The 19,100-nt window shown below is 37.1% G+C and overlaps 1 protein-coding gene across 7 annotated transcripts in view; it reads left to right on the forward strand.

Annotated features, from left to right (window-relative positions):
- Positions 1–19,100, forward strand: part of EFR3A (EFR3 homolog A) — an 81,917-nt gene that overhangs the window by 43,993 nt on the left and 18,824 nt on the right. For 5 of the 7 annotated variants that reach the window (XM_084509011.1, XM_084509010.1, XM_084509013.1 and 2 more), the window contains 8 exons: positions 1,671–1,808; positions 6,894–6,972; positions 7,906–8,041; positions 9,672–9,836; positions 11,129–11,243; positions 13,164–13,215; positions 16,102–16,274; positions 16,751–16,826. In XM_084509011.1, the coding sequence (XP_084365137.1) occupies positions 1,671–1,808; positions 6,894–6,972; positions 7,906–8,041; positions 9,672–9,836; positions 11,129–11,243; positions 13,164–13,215; positions 16,102–16,274; positions 16,751–16,826 (934 nt within the window). The remainder of the gene's footprint in view (positions 1–1,670; positions 1,809–6,893; positions 6,973–7,905; positions 8,042–9,671; positions 9,837–11,128; positions 11,244–13,163; positions 13,216–16,101; positions 16,275–16,750; positions 16,827–19,100) is intronic. The other 2 variants (XM_084509012.1, XM_084509008.1) reach the window with 1 other exon arrangement.

Raw genomic sequence — 19,100 nt, forward strand, 5'->3', positions numbered from 1 at the left:
CTTCAGCAAGTTATAAACACATAATGGAGAAATTAACATCGGTATCTTTATCTTAATATTTCCAAATATAGAAACGTCTATGTTACTGGTAACACTCTATGTGATAAACATAATCTGCGTGATAAACATAGTCCAGTTGCCCAAAAGTATCATAAAGGTCAAGATTCAACTTGATAAAGCATTATGTTTAAATAAGGTGAAACATTAGAGCTTTGTGTACTGATGCAGACTGTAAGAAATAGATCCTCTGCTTGCTTTTGAGTCCTTGTGGCTAAAGGCCAGACTCCTACTCAGCTGCTCTTTCCCTCCTCAAAAGGACAGGGAGAGAGTAGGATGGAGAAGCCTTGGATTCGAGATAAACACAAGCAGGTAACTTAATTTACCGGTTACCATTATGGGCAAAACAGACTTGGTTTGGGGAAAAGTAATTTAATTTATTGCCAATTAAAGTAGATTTGGCAAGTGAGGGACAAAACAAAAATAATAAAAAATAAATAATAATTTATAAAGAACTTCTTGTTCACCGTCACTCCTGCACCCTCTACCCCAGCTGGCACAGAACGCGACTGTGCTCAGCTCCCCCCTAGCCCCTCTTGGCCACCCTTCCTCCTCACCCATGGCCCTGCTCCAGCGGGGGCCCTGCCCCAGGCTGCAGCCCTTCAGGAACACCCTGCTCCCGCGGGGGCTCCCTAGGGCCGCAGCTCCCTCAGGAAATGTCCCCCTGCTGCGGCATGGGCCCTCCCCGGGCTGCAGGGTGGAGATCTGCTCCATGGGGGGCTCTGCAGGGCTGCCGGGGAATCCCTGCTGCCTGTGGGCCTGGAGCCCCTCCTGCCCTCCTCCTCCTGGGGCTTGGGCCCTCTGCTGCTTCTCCCTCGCCCTGGGCCTCCTCCTCAGCCTGTGCCCGCTCTGCCCTTTTGGAAATCTGTTTTCCCCAAGGCGTCGCCAGCTTGGTGCTGGTCTCAGCTGGGTCCTGCCATGGGGCTGTTGGAGCCACCACAGAGGCCCTGGAGGCCCTGCAGCTGCAAGCCAGCACCTGGGCATGGGCACCCAGCACAGTCCTCTCCATGGTAATGTTAGTCACCTTCTAATTGATTGTCCCCTAATTTCTACATTATCTAGTTAGAGGTAACTGTGTGGGTGACAGTGCTCTGATTAGTTTGATCAGCTTTTTTTTTTTTTTTAAACTTGCAAGCCATCTGTTTCTGCAGAAGTATTAAGAGTTTTATTTAACACCCACCCACACAGTATGGATTCAGTAGTGGGCAGGTGAATGAGATCATTAGTCTGAACAAAATAAAATTCTGCACATCTCTTGTCATGGTCTTCGTTTCTCACTTATAATGGACAGTATTTAGTCAAAATACAATGAGTAACTAGTCACATCAGTATTATTAGCCATTGTTTTTGCCACTTACATATTTACTAATATAGTCCACAGTACTGGGTAAACATGAAGATCCATATGGTCCTAGTGTTAAATAACAATGTTTTAATCAGAGTTCTGTTTTTTAATGCATATTTGTTACATATGTGTGTTGATTCTAGCCTGGATCAACAGTTTGACAGCGGACAACAGTGTTGTAGTGAATGTTGTAGAACCAAGACAATGTATGTTAAGGAAGATGAATATTAATCAGCAGTAACTTGAATGTTATTTTGTCGTATTTCAGCAGAACTGGCCTTCCATCCTCTCCTACAGGAGGAGAGAAAGAGGAAAATCCTGCTCTGCTGGCTGAAAACTGTTTCAGAGAACTGTTGGGAAGAGCCACCTATGGAATTATGAACAATGCTGTCAGACCAGTTTTTGCGTAAGTTGGAAATTCATGGAAGATCTTAAGAGACTTTCAGATTTCATCCTCTAATTATGTTACATTAGTTCCTTCCTTCTTTTCAACCTTTAGGATTCTGCTAAGTTTTTCATATTTCTTCAAAACTTTACCCCTTTTTTAAACTCATCACTTGTTGACTCTCTGTTAACTTGAAGATAGTTAGGGAGAAACGTGAGTCCCATTCTGCTGATTTCAGAAGTGTAGTATAATGATTGGGATGGGTTGTTGCCACAGCTAACATTTCTTTATAGTAGGAAACTGTTCCTAAGTATTGATGACTGTTGCAGTCAGTAAGAGAGAAACCAGGTTGCACAAAGGAGTATTGTGCTCAGATTAATAAAGTTAAGATTTCTACTTTCTTGCATTTTTTTCCAAGACCCGTTTTGATATTCTGTGGAGTATGTTTTTAACATCTTAGTTACCAGAGAATGGCAGATGTGTACACAGTATGCACAAACTAACAGTTTGGGTTAGAAACTGGCTGGATAGCCGGGCCCAAAGAGTCGTGGTGAATGGAGCCAAGTCCAGTTGGAGGCCAGTCACTAGTGGCGTCCCCCAGGGCTCGGTGCTGGGGCCGGTCCTCTTTAATATCTTCATCGATGATCTGGACGAGGGCATTGAGTGCACCCTCAGTAAGTTTGCAGATGACACCAAATTAGGTGCGTGTGTCGATCTGCTTGAGGGTAGGAAAGCTCTGCAGGAGGATCTGGATAGGCTGGACCGATGGGCTGAGGTCAACTGCATGAAGTTTAACAAGGCCAAGTGCCGGGTCCTGCACCTGGGGCGCAATAACCCCAAGCAGAGCTACAGGCTGGGAGAGGAATGGTTGGAAAGCTGCCAGGCAGAGAAGGACCTGGGAGTGATGGTGGACAGTCGGCTGAATATGAGCCAGCAGTGTGCTCAGGTGGCCAAGAAGGCCAACGGCATCCTGGCTTGTATTAGGAACAGCGTGACCAGCAGGGCTAGGGAGGTGATCGTCCCCCTGTACTCAGCTCTGGTGAGGCCGCACCTCGAGTACTGTGTTCAGTTTTGGGCCCCTCGCTACAAGAAGGACATCGAGGTGCTTGAGCGGGTGCAGAGAAGGGCGACGAAGCTGGTGAGGGGCCTGGAGAACAAGTCCTACGAGGAGCGGCTGAGGGAGCTGGGCTTGTTCAGCCTGGAGAAGAGGAGGCTCAGGGGTGACCTTATTGCTCTTTACAGATACCTTAAAGGAGGCTGTAGCGAGGTGGGGGTTGGCCTGTTCTCCCACGTGCCTGGTGACAGGACGAGGGGGAATGGGCTTAAGTTGAGCCAGGGGAGTTTTAGGTTAGATGTTAGGAAGAACTTCTTTACAGAAAGGGTTGTGAGGCATTGGAACAGGCTGCCCAGGGAAGTGGTGGAGTCACCATCCCTGGAAGTCTTCAAAAGACGCTTAGATGTAGAGCTTAGGGATATGGTTTAGTGGAGGGCTGTTAGCGTTAGGTTGGAGGTTGGACTCGATGACCTTGAGGTCTCTTCCAACCTAGAAAATTCTGTGATTCTGTGATTCTGTGATAATCCAAGATTGAAGGATTATAATGAATAGAGTTGAAATCTGAAGTCTCGTGGGTTTAGAATGACCTTTGTTCTCCTTGCCTTTGGCAGAAAATCTCTATGGTTATAAGTTTCTCTATGTTTATTATCTAGAAAATTTCAAAATCTATTTTTTTAATGAAATCTGAGAGGCCTATCTGGTAAACTGCTTCAAAACATTTGAAAGTTTTCTATTAATAAGATACGAAAAAATGTATTTTATGTCTACAGTCACGAGTTACAAGAAATTTAGCATGAATTTGCAATGGTGAATAGATGAGGCAGGTCCAGAGGGATACAGAAATCTACTAAGACAAACATCTTCCCAAGTATAACAAGTTACACCCTGCTCATTTCACTGTATTTCCATTCTTGTGCCAAATCATCTGTGCAAGGGTTTTGAATGTTATCAAAAGGCTGCTCTTTCGTGCTTGTTCAGCAGACATGATGTATGACATTTAGTTACATATTCCTATACAAGCTTCAGTTCTGCTTTCTAATCAGCAGTATTGATTTATCATTTTTTTAGTGTAAGGATTGCTTTCATTGGTGACTGTTAATGTGAGTGAATTCAGGATCTGTTAGTGTTTCTCACTTCATTATTAGTTATTTGCACCAGTGGTTCTGCTGTTGCTTTTCATCTGGGAAATCTAATAGTGCACATTTGCTAGGTACATGAATCAGGTCTTAATGGAAGGCAGGTTTTGACATTTGTTAACCCACCATTAAAATGTTTTTCAATTTTACTCAGATAATCTTTATTGAAAGAACTAAGACTGGGGGAAAAAATAGGCAAGATGCGACTTGATTTTAACTAAACTAAACGTATCATGCTGCAAATGTCATCTGTGGTCTTTTTCAAAACCATAAAACTACATTGAATGCACTGCCTGCATTATGACAAATAAAACGTATCACCTACATGAATCTAATAATCCTTTTCTTTGAAGGAAAATTCCAGTACAAAAAGTATGTTGTCCATTCAGCTATTACATAAAACATTATCTCAGGCTGTCTTCTTCCCCCTGCTGTCTTCCCATCAGTTCAGCTACCTGAAGCTAATGTTTTGCCTTTCTGGAAGAAGAGAACTGTATGTCTTGTTTTGAGAGGGAAGTTGTTTTTAAACAAACAAAACCAACCTTGATTTAAGATGTAGTTGACCATAATCTGTTTGAATTGACCTTTGGGACAGATAAAGATGTGCTGCCAGGTGTAACAGAGAACACATACAAACCTAAAAGATCAAAGGATCAGTTCCAGTCAGATAAAGATAGTGGGGAATATGATGTTGTATTTGATAAGACAACAAGAAAATAGGTGAGCTAAAATATGCTGTTATGTACAAGTAATGATGGACCCTACTTGAATGGTATTAGGGAGAAAAAAGACATGAATAAACATTGATCTGCAAAACCTTGAAGGTTAAAAAAAGGTAAATTTGTTTGTTTTTCTGATGCCAAGGTAGGATTAAATACACTTGTGTGTTTGGAATGTACACAGAAAAGGTAGCCATCCCCAACGGGTAGTCCAATTTAATAGTAATGCAAATATGCTATTACCTTGTAAGGCCAGCTTGAAAATTACACCTTCAAAATTCTTGAAAATCTTACAGATAGGGATTTGTATAAGAGCTATGTAATATGTCAAAAAGACAGTACGTTTTCTTAGCTCTACAATGGACTGACAGATAATCTAGGACATGAGAGGGTGATTCTGCTGCTGCCGGTTTAATCAACCTTGAAGGAGACCTGAGTAGGCTGCTGGGTCACTAGGCTGGCAGCAGCTGGCCACTGAGTTAATTGAGACCTCCAGATTCTAAGTAGAGTAAGTTAAAGCATCCTGTCAATCCCTCTGTGTTCAGAGTGCTTACTTCTTTCACCTGTATGCTTTCAATTTTGTTATTCTGAAGCATCATTAGATACTTATTATGGGCTTTGGGAAAGGTCAAACCAAAAGTGATTCAGTAGCTGAGATACCTATTTAGAAACATTGCCTAAATTCAGTTTCTGTAAGAAAGTTTCTGTTGATGTTGCTTAACCTAAATCATCCTGATGAAAAAGTATCCCTAATTGCTTTTTCCAATTTTTTTTTTTTTTTTCAAATTTAAGTTTTTCAAATTTCATATTTAAATTCTTCCAAATTTAAAAAATGCACTTGTTTTTGTCATGCTTTTCCGTATCTCCTTTTTGGAAAAGCTGACATGTGCCCTACTCATACCTTTCAGCACAATGCTTAAGCTGTCCTTGCTTGTAACTCTGACAAAGTTCTTAGTCAGTGTTTGCTTTCACATTTAAGGAAAAGCGGGAACATTTATTGTTCTGATTTTGTTTTGGCATTTCTTGAAGGTAATGTTGTGACTGAAATGCTTTGGAATTATATGGAAATACACAGAGAATAATTCTTTTAATTTTTGGTTTCCAAATATATTATTCATGAAACCTCTTTGAAAATGAGAATAGCTCTTAGGGTCTTTTCTGGATGTAACATCCATCTTTTTGTGACTCCTGATTGAAAAGAAATTCTTTATCTTATTTGAACTATAAGTTTGTCGAGGTACAAACCACCTCTTAACCATCTTCTTAAATCTTTTCATATAAATGTGCGTGTAATACCATATCCATTTTTATGCATGCACTTTGAATGGAAATGGTATATTCTATATAACCTTGGTATGACTAAGATTCCTTACATTTCTGAAAGCAGAAGATCAGATTTGGTTATGGGAGTTTGTGTTACAGCCAAACGTTTTGTTATTAAATATTAAACCTTGAAAACAAATTATTTTCTGAAATCCCAGTTTTCTCACCTAGTTAGTAAGTCATTGTTTAGAACCTACATGTAAGGAAATAATCCCTCCGAGGTGAACTTTTAGTAAGCCGTAAGGGAAAACATTTATTATTGTACTGGGCTTATGTGGCAAGGTTTTGCTAGTGTGGGAGCTGAAGGGTGGGTATAACCTGGAGGAGGCTGCAGCCCATGGAGAACCCCCACAGGAGCAGGGTGTCTGGGGGGAGTTGCTGCCTGTAGGAAGCCCATGCAGGATCAGTTTCACGAGAACTGCATCATGTGGGAAGGGCCCCATGCTTGGATTGGAGCGAGGGCAGAAAGTGAGGATGAAGGAGCGGCAGAGTGCTGGGGACTGACCACAATCTGCATTTCCCTGTGCTACTTAAGCCTTAAGCAGAGGAGGTAGAAAAGGATGGAATGGGGAGGGTGAAGAGGAGGGAAAGGTGTTTGTAGTTCACTTTTAGTTCTCACTGCTCAAGTCTGTTATCAATAGGCTGTAAATTACACTGGTCTCACTTATGCTGTTCCTGTTTTGCCTGTGAGGATGAGCGATTTCCCTGTCACTATCTCAATTCATAAGCTTCATATTTTCTCCCTCCTATCCTTTTGAGGAGAGGGAGTGAGAGAGTGGCATGGTGGTCCTTAGCTGCCCATTGGTGTTATACCTCTAGAGCTATGTGTGTAGAATGTTATTATTTCAAAACTTTTTTTTTTTTTTTCCCATAGGCATTTAGACCATCATAAGCTATGGGATCCCAACGAATTTGCTGTTTCCTGCTTCAAAATCATCATGTATTCTATACAGGTAGGTTTTTTTCGGGGTTTGCTTTCCTCACATACACATTTTGAGTACATGGGTTAAATGCTTACTTCACCACAGTAATGCTAGATAGTAGATTAAGTCAATGAATCCGGAAAATCCTTTTGCTTAATTCCTTAATCTTAAACTTTTCAAATAATAACTTCTGATCGCAAAGCATAACTAAGTTATCTGATTTATTTTCAATTAATGTACACTTGCAAAAGAATAAATAAGTTATGGAATGCTTAGTTGATGGTATTGTGGAGGTCCCTCAGCAAGCTCGTGAAGAAGGAGCAGGATAACCATACTGCTCTGGAATTGTGCTTAGTAAATAAATGTCTTAAGTTGGCCGTGTCTCCATGCCAATACAGCTGTACTGTTCTTACAACCCAAGAAACAAACTTCATATAGAGCTGCGCTGCACTAACTGGTATATATATATATATTTTTTTTATTTATTTTTTTTTTTTACCAGTGGACAACTACTGGGTGTCTGTTGCAAAGCAATCAAAGCCTGACTCTTGGACTGTGTAAAGCACAGACACCCAAAAGATAAAGTCATGAAATTACAGCTTTGTAAAAGAAAGACAAGTTTACTCAGTGTTTGTATCAACAATGCATTTCTGTAAGATAGCTAAGTCCTTGAACTGCATTTAGTTGAATTAAATAGTATGTCATACATCCCCTGTTCTTGCAGACACTTCTAGGTACCTGAATACCGTAAGCATTTATGTGTTGGGCTACATGGATCTGCGTGGCATCATGTGTTACGGTAGTTTTGTTAGTCCTTATTTAATCTTGAATTGAAATTTAAACAAAGTTGTAAGAATGTTGTAGAATAGGAACATGGTGATGACTGTAGCTGAATAGTGTATGAGTTTATTCTTTAATAAAGTCACAGATAAAGCTTTTTTCTCATTTTCTCTTCTTTAATAGGCACAGTATTCCCATCATGTAATACAAGAAATTCTCAGACACCTTGATGTTTGCAAAAGGGATTCACCACGAGTTCGTGCTGGCATTATTCAGGTTCTTTTGGAAGCAGTTGCAATAGCAGCTAAAGGATCAATAGGTAAGTCTTACTAAAATAATGGCATCAACCAGAGGATAGATTTGAGGGATGGTGTTTGTTTCTGCTTTGTTTTCAGACTAATAAAAAGATGCATTTTGGAGAAGGCTTTTTGTATGTTAGTTTTTTCCTCTGTGTGCTGATAAAACTTGCTTGAAATCTTACTCCATTTATAATTAATTAAATGTTCTTGGTCGTTTGACTGCTAATGGATGTATAATCCTTTGCATAAAAAAAAAAAAAAGTAGATTTATTTTTACAGCCTTGAGAAAAACAGGAATTTCTTCTTGATAAGAAGTCGCAAAGTCTTGAGGGAACTGTGTGTGTCTACAAGAAGTCAAGACAACTGCTGCTTTGCGATACAGCTGATATAAGAGGACCAGTAACAAAGGAATTGAGAGCAGAATGATCTTGCAGAATTTTACCTTAGTAAATATGAAGCAGCTAAAATAAGGTGAATTACATAATTTAAGGTAGTATAGTTCCACAAAATTAGAGTATTTTTTCAGATCTGTACACACGTGTACTTCTCTGCTGTTGCTTTTCTCCAGTCTTGAGCTGAAACATTATTGCTTTAGTTCATTAACTTGTGTCTGACGTAGACTCACAAGTACAAGACCCACTTAAACACAGAAATGAAACTTGTGAAGGCTTTTATCATATTATGAGAAGAGCTCGTTATTTGATCCAATAAATGGAACTGGAGTTTAATAACTGAAATTCAGGGGCAAGCTCATACAGTTTAACCCGTTCAGCAGCCACATACCATTTCTATGTAGAATTTCTGGTGATTTGATTCCAACCAATAGTGAAACACCCACACAGCCACTTGCTTACATCCCTCTTCCCCAGGACAGGGAGGAAATAGCAGGAAGGTGAGAAGTCTCATAGATCAAGATAGCAACAGTTTATAAGTGAAGCAAAAATTGAATGCGCAGGCAAAGCAAAGGAATTTATTCATTATTTCCCATCTGCGGGCAGATGTTTAGCAAGTCTCTGAAAGCAGGGCCTCAGCATGCATAACATAAGTTATGTGGGAAGACAGCTAGCATACCAGCAAATGTCACTCCCATTCCTTCTTCTCTCCTTGAGATTTTCTGGCTGAGCTCGAGATTGTATGGTGTGGAATACCCATACCAAAGGGGTAATTTTGGTCAGTTTGTGTTAGCTGTCTGGGTTGTATCTCCTCTCAGTTTTTTTTTGCATGCCCACAGCCTACTCACTGTTGAGACAGAGTGGGAAAAAGAAAAAGCTTTGGTGCTGTGGAAGCACCATTGACCAGTAGCCAAAAACACTGATGTGCTATCAACACTGTTTGAGTCAGAAATCCAACGCATGGCACCACATGAGCTGCTATGAAGAAAATTAACTCCATCCCAGCCAGACCCCATACAACTTGATAGTAATGGGTTGTGCACATACACGTGATCGCGTTTCCTGATTCTGAAGTAACTTCTAAAATACCAGGATGTAGGCACACAAGCTTATCTCTAGGCTGTATCCTTCAAACAGTGAATTTCGCTTGTTCTCTGGTTAATCTTATTTCTCCTGAAAAAAGACAAACTCAAAAGGCTAGTTTTCATTTTCTTAAGGCATCTTTCCCTTGATGAGTGCAATCATGTGTTGTTTCCAGGTCCAGCAGTTCTGGAGGTTTTTAATACCTTACTGAAGCACTTGCGCATCAGTGTTGACTTTGAGTTGGGTGATAGGCGCAGTTCATCAGGAAGTGCCACTTTCAGCACAGCCTCCAAGGAGAGTGATGAGAGGATTGTCCAGAATGCTATTATTCAAACAATTGGTGAGTAATGAGGGTATCACAGGCTCACTTTTTAAGTTCTTCCTCCCACCCTTTTCTCAGCAAGGAGGTACTAAAACAGACCTTGAATTGGAAAGGAATAAAGGTGAGTGGTATCTCTGTATTTGTGTCTAAATCACAGGCTCACTTTACAGAATTGGTTTCTGAAAGACTGTTCTTATATAATATTAACTGAGCAGGCAGCCAGGAAGCTCAAAGAAAATTAAAATGCTGGTGGAATTGCAGTAAATGCGTTAGTTCCATTATTATGTATCCATTGAAATATAGACATCATTCTGTACCTTTGGTACAGCTCTAATACTAGTCTGTTAATGAAAATAAGCTGGCAAGTTGTATGAAGTAATGCAGTTTTGTAGGTACTACTTGAAAGCTTGTAGAAACCAGTGTTAAAACACAGCAAGAGTGACACCCAGTGGCCAGTTGTTTTACCATGACTTAACTGTAGTACTTCTGTCATGGAATCATGGAATGCATTAGGTTGGGGAGAAACCTTTTTATGCACACCGCTCAAAATGATAGCAACAGTGTCTGTAAATGATTTCATAAAAATAGGCTCCTTCATTTTTTTCAGATTTTTCTCTGTTTAACGATATATATTGCAGTGAATTTATGATGTGTGTTTGCAGTGCCCTTTGCATTCCTCCTTCTTCGTTAAGTATCTTAAATTCTATTCCCTAGGCTGTATCTTTGCTCATTCCTTCCAGCTTTCTGGAGCAGTAGAAAATATGTAGTAGACTGTTTCTCACTATTACAATAAAATTAAAAGTTAGTTTTAATATATATTGTCTCTCCAATTCTATCACAGTTGCATTTACACTATCTCACAGTGATAATCTCAAAGTAATATGGTTATAAACCTCTGAGATCTGTTAGCAAACCCATTCTATTTAATGGTGTCATAAGAACAGACTAAAGTAGTAACACTGTGTTCCACAAGAAACACTTACAATTCCTCACTAGTTACAGGTAAGGGTTGACAACTTCTCAATGATACATTTAAGAGGATGAGATTAGAAAATATTAAAATTCAAAGAAGAAACTGTCATGAAAAGACTCTATATGTCATTAAGTAGAAGCGAACATGTGAATATTCTGCCCTAAAACAAATCATAGTTTATTTCAAAAGATAGACCCAGATAGAATAAACTTCGTATTAATCTATTTTGACTTTATAAATGAATTCCTTGTATAAATAAGTTGTATCTTTTAAAGAGGCTCTATATTTCTTTCTTTGGTCTGTGAATTCAGCCTTTTTTTATTATTATTATTTTTAGGATTTTTTGGAAGCAATCTCCCAGATTACCAGAGGTCAGAGATCATGATGTTCATTATGGGAAAAGTACCCGTTTTTGGGTCAACTTCACAGTCACTGGATACAAGTCACCTTGGGTTTGTATGAATTCCTATATTTTTGTATTTCTAATTAAAAACATAAATTTTAGAATGCTGAATAAGAAGTAGGGAAAAAAAAAAAAAAAAAGAAAAATGAAATGCAAATTCTCACTTATTGGGGGCTACATTAAATGCCATAGAGAAACAAAACAAGCATAGCATCATCAACATGAACTCAGTCTTCAGGCATATCACTAACATAGAAAATACTTGATTGAAATGCAACTTATTTTGCACTAAAATATTTTTGCTCTCCATATCTTTACAAATATTGCTGAAATTACCTACTTAATGGCCTGTCAATTCCATAACTTCTTAAATGTGTATTTTCTGAATGAGGGAAATTGAACTCTGACTACATTTTTTCAAATAGCTTTGTAATTTACTCACAGGTTTTGCTTTCTTTTCATTCTGTATAAACTGATTTCACATTAAGAAATTGTAGAAATTACAGTGAATTTGTGTCATTTTAGATTTACTTTTTTATTAAGAAATAGGAAAAAGCTACTCCTGTAATAAACCTATAATTAAATAGCTGCCATACTAAGAAATAATACTTTTTGTTTGTTTGTTTGTTTGTTTCTGTAGCTTTAATGTTAATGTTTAAAGCTACTTTTCCTTAATATGAGGAAAGTAACTGAAAGGGTTACCTCTGTTCTGGCCAGGTATGCATGGATACTTTGTACCACATATCTTTTTCTAGCAGTCTGATATCCCTGCTAGCTTTAAGTCACTCTCATTCTTCTTGTTTCTTGCTAGTTTTTCATATACTTTAAAAATTCAAAATAAAATAAAATACTGTGTCCCTGCAGTATGAGCAGTAGTGCTCCATAGAAGACAGAAATCTGGCTGTGCCAGGCAATTCACATGGAAGGCATTTGAAATATGGATTGATTTAGAATTTTGTACTTGGACTATCAGTTGCAGGGGGAGAGGAGCCCCCCTACAATTTTTCCTTGTTACTTTTTGTAAACACAGGACTGAGCAGTATGGTATGTATGTGCCATTCTGAAGAAAGGCTTTCTGACTGATGGTAGTCTTGCATTACTTACCTGGAAATTTGTTCTCTGCTACACAAAACATTTGACTAATACTACAAGTGGATATAGCCAGGGTTATAGCCAGTGGAAATGGAATTTTCTACTGTTACGCAGGAGCCAACTTTTTACTGGTAGAGGCTTGTTCTTCCCTTACACTGTTTGGTGGACAAAGGGGTTTGCAGATTAAGAGTGTATCTTTTTTACTTTCTTGAAAGACTGCTTTTGAATAGAACACTTTATTCCAATTACACTTTTATTTTGTAAGATCTTGCAAGAGCAGCACAATGTGGCTGTAATATCGATAGTTATTTAACTTCTTTTAGTACCAACAGGTGGAAAATGAGAAGAGATGAAGAACAGGTTAACTGGTGTTTTGCGTGGCTTCCTGTGGTTTCTTTCATATTTTTGTCTTGCTGATTTTGCAGATTACTTTTTTTCAAACTCAAAGTTTTGGGAGAAAAAATGTTCTGGCTTCTTAATAGAACTCAATTACATTTTAAGTCTGAAAACGTTCTGAGCACTGATGCCTATGAAAATAAAGTCAAGCATGTACCAATTGAACGCTTTAGATACATGGAGATTTTAAAATGGAACATGAAGATTTGAGTCTGGTTCACATATATCATTTACTATTGTTTCAGTTGTGTATGTGTGTTCATTATTTAAGGTTTGCTATAAGTGTCCCTTTCAAAAATGCTTAGGTACTGCACGGCATTTGGAGATATTTTCCTCTTACTTCTGGCCATCCTGCGTCCCGTCCAAGACTACTGTATTCGCTTGTCAAAAACAAAGTTGCTAGAATGGTGTTATAGATGAGTAGAATAATATTTTGAAGCTATGCAAAGGATTGATTTTCAACTTTTTTTTCCAATTGTAGGGATTTGGGAACTAGGAGGATTCAAATCATGTTATTGAGGTCTTTACTTATGGTAAGCCTTCTGTATTCAGTATAAGCATGCAGTGTTTTATGTGTGTATTTATACATATAAGTACAGTATTTCAAATTTGTATTATGAAATTTAACATATGTTTGTATTAAATAGATCTGTAGTTCTACTGAGAAAAATTGTGACAGCATTTTCCCAACATGGGTTAGAAGCAGATCAGGAAATATGCCTCCATCTCTTAGAGCACTTTAGTGAGTATCAGTTACAATTGGATCTGCAGATCCAAAAGAATATCACGAAGTAGGTTGAGCTGACTTGTTCTGCTAGCAACATTAAAGTGAAATCACTTGTCTCTGGCATCAGAAAGGCTGTAATTAGTAAAATGACTAGTATTTTTAAATTGTGGGAATGGATGCCTATCTCCAAGGTTTTAGAGCCTCAGGCACCATTGTTCTTTCCTTCCTAGTATTTCCCAAATTTCTCGTAAGCTACAATTAAATGTTTTATTACAATTACACTTTTCAAATGTAAACCTTCAAAGAGTATTTCTGAAAATTGCTGGTGTCATCTTTGAAGCATTTTATGATGGACTAAAATAAAGAGAAACACCTTCTGGTTTAAAGAGACAATTTATCCGTAGTTCCAATGCAGGTTTTATACAGATATTATCAACGCAAGTGTGTACCTGGGAGGGTGAGGGGTGGTCACTAGTTCTTCTTTCAGCATTAACAATGAACAATGTAGAGAGATGTTCTTATTTAATTCACATAGAATTTAGCAGTGCTTAACTCTGTCCATTGTCCATAGCATTATCTTAGAGATTTAGGCCTGTCAACCTCTTTTTAAAGATTCCAATTAGAACTTACTTGTCAGGAACTTCCTGAATGCTAGTTTTAACCCTAATACTGGCACTTGTGGGTCTTGGCAATAATAGAAATAATCTTTATTGCACTGGTTGCAGTAAATAAATAAAAATAAAATGACAGTAATCTAAAAAAGTAGATGATAAAAGAAATTGTTTACACAGCCTTTTTTTCCCTCATAATATAAATGCCACAATTCTCTTGGTTTATTCAGTAAAAACAAGGTATGTCCTGATAGTAAGATTCAGAAGTAAGTAGTATATGAGGCTCTCGCTTGTAGAATCCTGGCCTATTTTGTTAGAGGAGCTGAAAACTGCTTAGTGACTGAGGTAGGGGAAATAGTATGAAGAACCGTTTCATTACTAAAACCGTAGAATGCCTTCTGGGAAAATAAACTTCTATCCCTGCATCACCATGAAATTTGTGCATGGTGTTAAGCAAATCAGTTAAACAGTTCTTTGCAGGTCAGAATATGAAATCCTAGACTCTCTTGCAGAAGAGCTGAGCAATCACAGTTACAATTTAAAGACAGAAAGCATTTAAAAGCAGAAAAAGGAAAGCATTTAAAGCAGAAAAAGGACCTCATAGGGTCATATTGCACGCTGTCTTCATTTAAGAATCAGCTATGTCTAAACTGTTTCTGACAATATTTATCTAACCAGTCTAAAAATTCTATCCAATTCTATCCAAGAGCTGTTGTAATTGTTTGGGATGCCTGCAAGTAGGCTGTGGGGGATCCAAATTTTGCATATGGATGGATTTGAACGCTTTTGTTGATGAATTTTGTTTCATATCTTCTTGTAGGGTACAAAAGTAAAATCACATCACTCCCCAAAGATCTGAAAGTAGATGTTTTGATGCGTAATGAATTACTCTGATATTGATAAATATTGTCAAAAAACAGTGGAAGGAATTTGTGTTCAAAGCAAAAGTTTTTTATTTCAGTATATAAGGTGTGGACTGCACACATCTTAAGCAACTAGAAGTTGCTGAATCCTGCCTGTTCTGTGTGCTGAACTGAGCACTGTGCATCATCTGTTATGTAAAAAATAATGCTTCATAACACGACGAGTCTCATCCGGCATACACACAGGCAGACACCTTAGTGTTGTATAGGCAATTCAAATCTGGCACTTCATTAAATATATGAACTTTTATTTGCAGCATTACTGTTTGTAAGATTAATAATTTTCCATTTTAATAAAGATTGATCAGATTCCTTCCTGTGGCATTGATAATGCCCTCCTGCTACTTTGCCAACCAATTTCCTACCTATTCAGTTACGCAGTAGGAATAGTGCTTGCACACATTTGCATGTAAAAGCAGTAATAGTATAGAATGTACGCAATGAAGATATAATTATGTAGTCTTAAACATATGATTGTTTTTATTATAATTAATTTTTGGATTTAACATCTACTTCAAGAGATAGAAACCATTTAAACATTTCTGACTGCAGTAAATGTACAACTGATTAATATATAATTAGTTATATTAAAGTTAACTAACTCTTCATTATATATCTGCAAATCTTGTTTTAGAGAAAAAAAATGAGGTAAGTCAGCATTAGCATTAATTTAAAAAAAAATACCACTGTAGCAGATTTCCAAGAAAATGCTTTTTCCTTGGTTTCTTTTTTTTTTTTTTTTTTTGCAATAAACTGGTATCCATAAATGTTTAAAATATATGTATAGGGCTTGATTTCTTTCTCTCTCTCTCTCTCTCTCAGAAATTGTTACCTTCATTTTATGCCCTGCAAATCACTCTTGTTATTTCTTATAAATTTGATAAATGGTTACTTTATTTTTGCTTTTTAAGTGTTGACAGAGTAGGGATCCTAAGAAATACCACTTTAACACAGATTAGTGTGTTCATTTGAACCTGAATATTAAAGTCCGTCCAAATCTGTAGTGAAGTTAGGAATTTTCAGAACTAATACAGTACTTCTGGTTGAATCCACTTCTCAGATGCCAGCCAAGGCCTGCTAAAATGTGAGTGACAGCTGCAAGTAATTTTCGTACTGTAGTAATGACACATACTAATATTCAGCTTCAACTATGAACAGGTAACTTCAGGATACAAAGCAACGACGATAACTAATGCGCTTCCCGCCCCATTTCTGGACCCATTGTTGTCTCCTTCACTCATGGAGGACTCTGAGCTAAGGCAGCTGGTCTTGGAAATACTGCATAATCTCATTGATCGGCATGACAACAGAGCAAAACTCAGAGGGATACGGTAATTCTTCTTTGTTTGCCATGGTTCTACATTAATTGAAGTTCTACTTTAGTATCTGAATGATAAGTAATTTTGATTTTTAAATATTTTTCCAAATATGAAATGTTAATGTACTGTTTTGATAAATGCACAGTGTTCTGTATCGTTTATTAATGGAAAGAATTTTACAGGTAAACAATTCATGATACATTAAAAGACTGCTCCAATATCTGAAAGTTTAATTGACTTCGTGACTGATTATCTGCTTTGTGGATAACAGACTATGGTTCTTTATATACAGGAAAAAAATATCTGTGGTTGTCATAATTATGTTTATGGTTCTGTCTCTTCAACTGAAATCTGAATATCATTGTTAAACATAAATATAATTAAAATGGAAATTGCTTCAAGATTTGTTTGAATAGTTCATTTATTTCATGTCCTCTTCCCCTTTCAACTTTTTTTTTCCTGAAACGGTATCTTGGTTTCCTTTGTAGAATAATACCAGATGTTTCTGATCTAAAGATAAAACGAGACAAAATTTCAAGGCAAGACGTCAGCTTCATGAAAAAGGTAATAGAACAAAGCTAACTTTTCCATCTAGAAAGAAGATGAAGTAACTGAACCACTATCTTTGCTTTTCTTCAACTTTTTTTCAGCAAGCTGAATATATCAGTATCAAGTGATTTTAATTCTAATTAGTTTCTTGAATGTTGAGGACTCGTAGGTGCTTCAGAGATGGTTCCATGGAATAAAATTTTTATTTATGTCTTTCGTGGAAATCCTTGCATGTGTGAAATTAGAGAAGTGTATATCTAAACTATGGTTCTGAAAACCTTTCTCTATCGTTAGATCACTGTGCTGCATTTCTTTTATCCTCAGTATGGTCTTTTCATACAGATTCAATTCTCAATTCCTTAGTTAAAACTCAATTAAAATAAAAACTCAATTAACAATAGTAGTTGCACTTATTTTCTGTGTATTTTCACGTTTAATTAAGAGCTCTTCTTTAAAAGCCTTAGCAAAATGTCTTGTGTCTTCTTCAAAGTTAACATTACTTCAGACATAAAAATTGAACCTCCTTACAAGGTACTGTTTTTTTCAGGATATCATTCCAATTGATTTCTGAATATGTTTGGTTCTAAAGAAGAACGGATTTTTTTTAGATGATTTTTATGTGGGTTAAAATTACTTCTTTATACTAATCACTTTACTTTCTACAATGTATTTAGTTACTAATGTGCTCTGTCATTCCTGAATATAGCTGATCTGTGTGGTTATATTTGTAAACAAAAAATACAGATTCCTGCAGTGAGTGGAAGCAGGCCTTAAAAATGTTGATCATTGTCACCTGCCTGAGATGATATTAGTTTCTCACAGCTGTCCTTTGCTGCATTCCTTTTGTTTTCTATCAGCTATGAAATAAAAGATGCATGTCTTCGAAGTATAGATGCGGAAGTATAGGGTCTTCAGTGTATAGACTCTGAAGTAAATAATTTTTTAACATTAAGTAAATCTTTGTTAAATATTTTGGTTAGAAAAATTGGGAGAATTGATATTTAATTTGTCCAGAGGCAAAGATACTATTTCTATATAAAAGTATGCAAAATAGTTGTGCTGCTTTCAAGTTTGCAAGGTATGCGTTCTTGCTAGGTTAGTACAGTTGTTATTCCTTGCAGTATATTTGTCCCTGTTCTGAATAATGTTGGAATAAGACAAGTATAAAGAATACTCCAACATAGGCAATTAGTAGTAATGTGTCTTTTTGAAAAATGAATTATATTGGAATTCATCAATACAGTACCTCGGATTTATTTACATCAATCAGTTTGGATAAGCTGCATATACTGATTTCGCTAGCATACAAATTTTAATTGCCAAACTAAGTATTTGACAGTTAGTCAAGTTAGTTGACAGTTGACCATTAATTAATGTTCTTATCTGAAAAAGAGGGCAGGAGAGGAAAATAGACTCTAATCAGATTAAGAATAGATTATACGGTCTTCTAAAAATGTTTTAACCCTGTGGAATGACATCACTTAATAATTATCTGTGATACTGTTTTAGGTGCGTATCATAAACCTGATTTTACATACCCGATTTACATCCGTAGTCTATTCATACCAGATAATTTGTGTAATCAAAGGAGAAAGATGAAGCACCTCCAGAAGTCCATTGAGATCTGAATGACCATCTAGGCTCATTTGATATTAAGTGGGGATCCCACAGCAATTATGTATCAAACTTAAAAATTTCAGTATCTAAATTCAGGTAGAATTAAACCAGACATAGTAGCAAAGCTCTTTTAATCTCAGTCTGCCTTCTCAAAGGAGACTCCTTCTGTCATTTAAAGATTCTAACAATAGCCATTGTCTTATTAGGGAAATGTCAAGCCTCTGGCATTTTGTTATCTTTTAGAAATACTACATGGTCTAGAAAACTCTACATTATACATTTATTTTCATATAACCATCTGTCTTTGCTAATGAATGAATTATTTCATTACTTTTATTTTCCAAATATACTGTCCATTATAGATCTAACCTTTTAGCTGTCTTTATTTCACCATTTTGTGCTCTGGTAATAGCTCCATGTTTCCCTCCTTTGAGTAAAAAATTCAGTTGCCCTTCTCCTTCTGAAGCTGAATTATTACTTTCAGAGATAAAGCATCAGTCTTCAGATCTTGAAAATTATCTATGTCACCTGAAATAGACCTGTATCCTCTACAGATTAAGAATGCTGGAGCGATCTTAAGCAGTGTCTTGAATACAAAACCTGCTTCTTAACCTGCCTATCTCTATTTTCATTTATTTTAGTAGTTGAAATAATAGTTCTGTTACAAAACTT

The sequence above is a fragment of the Aythya ferina genome (genome assembly GCF_964211825.1).
Source record: "Aythya ferina genome assembly, chromosome: 2".
NCBI lineage: Eukaryota > Metazoa > Chordata > Aves > Anseriformes > Anatidae > Aythya > Aythya ferina.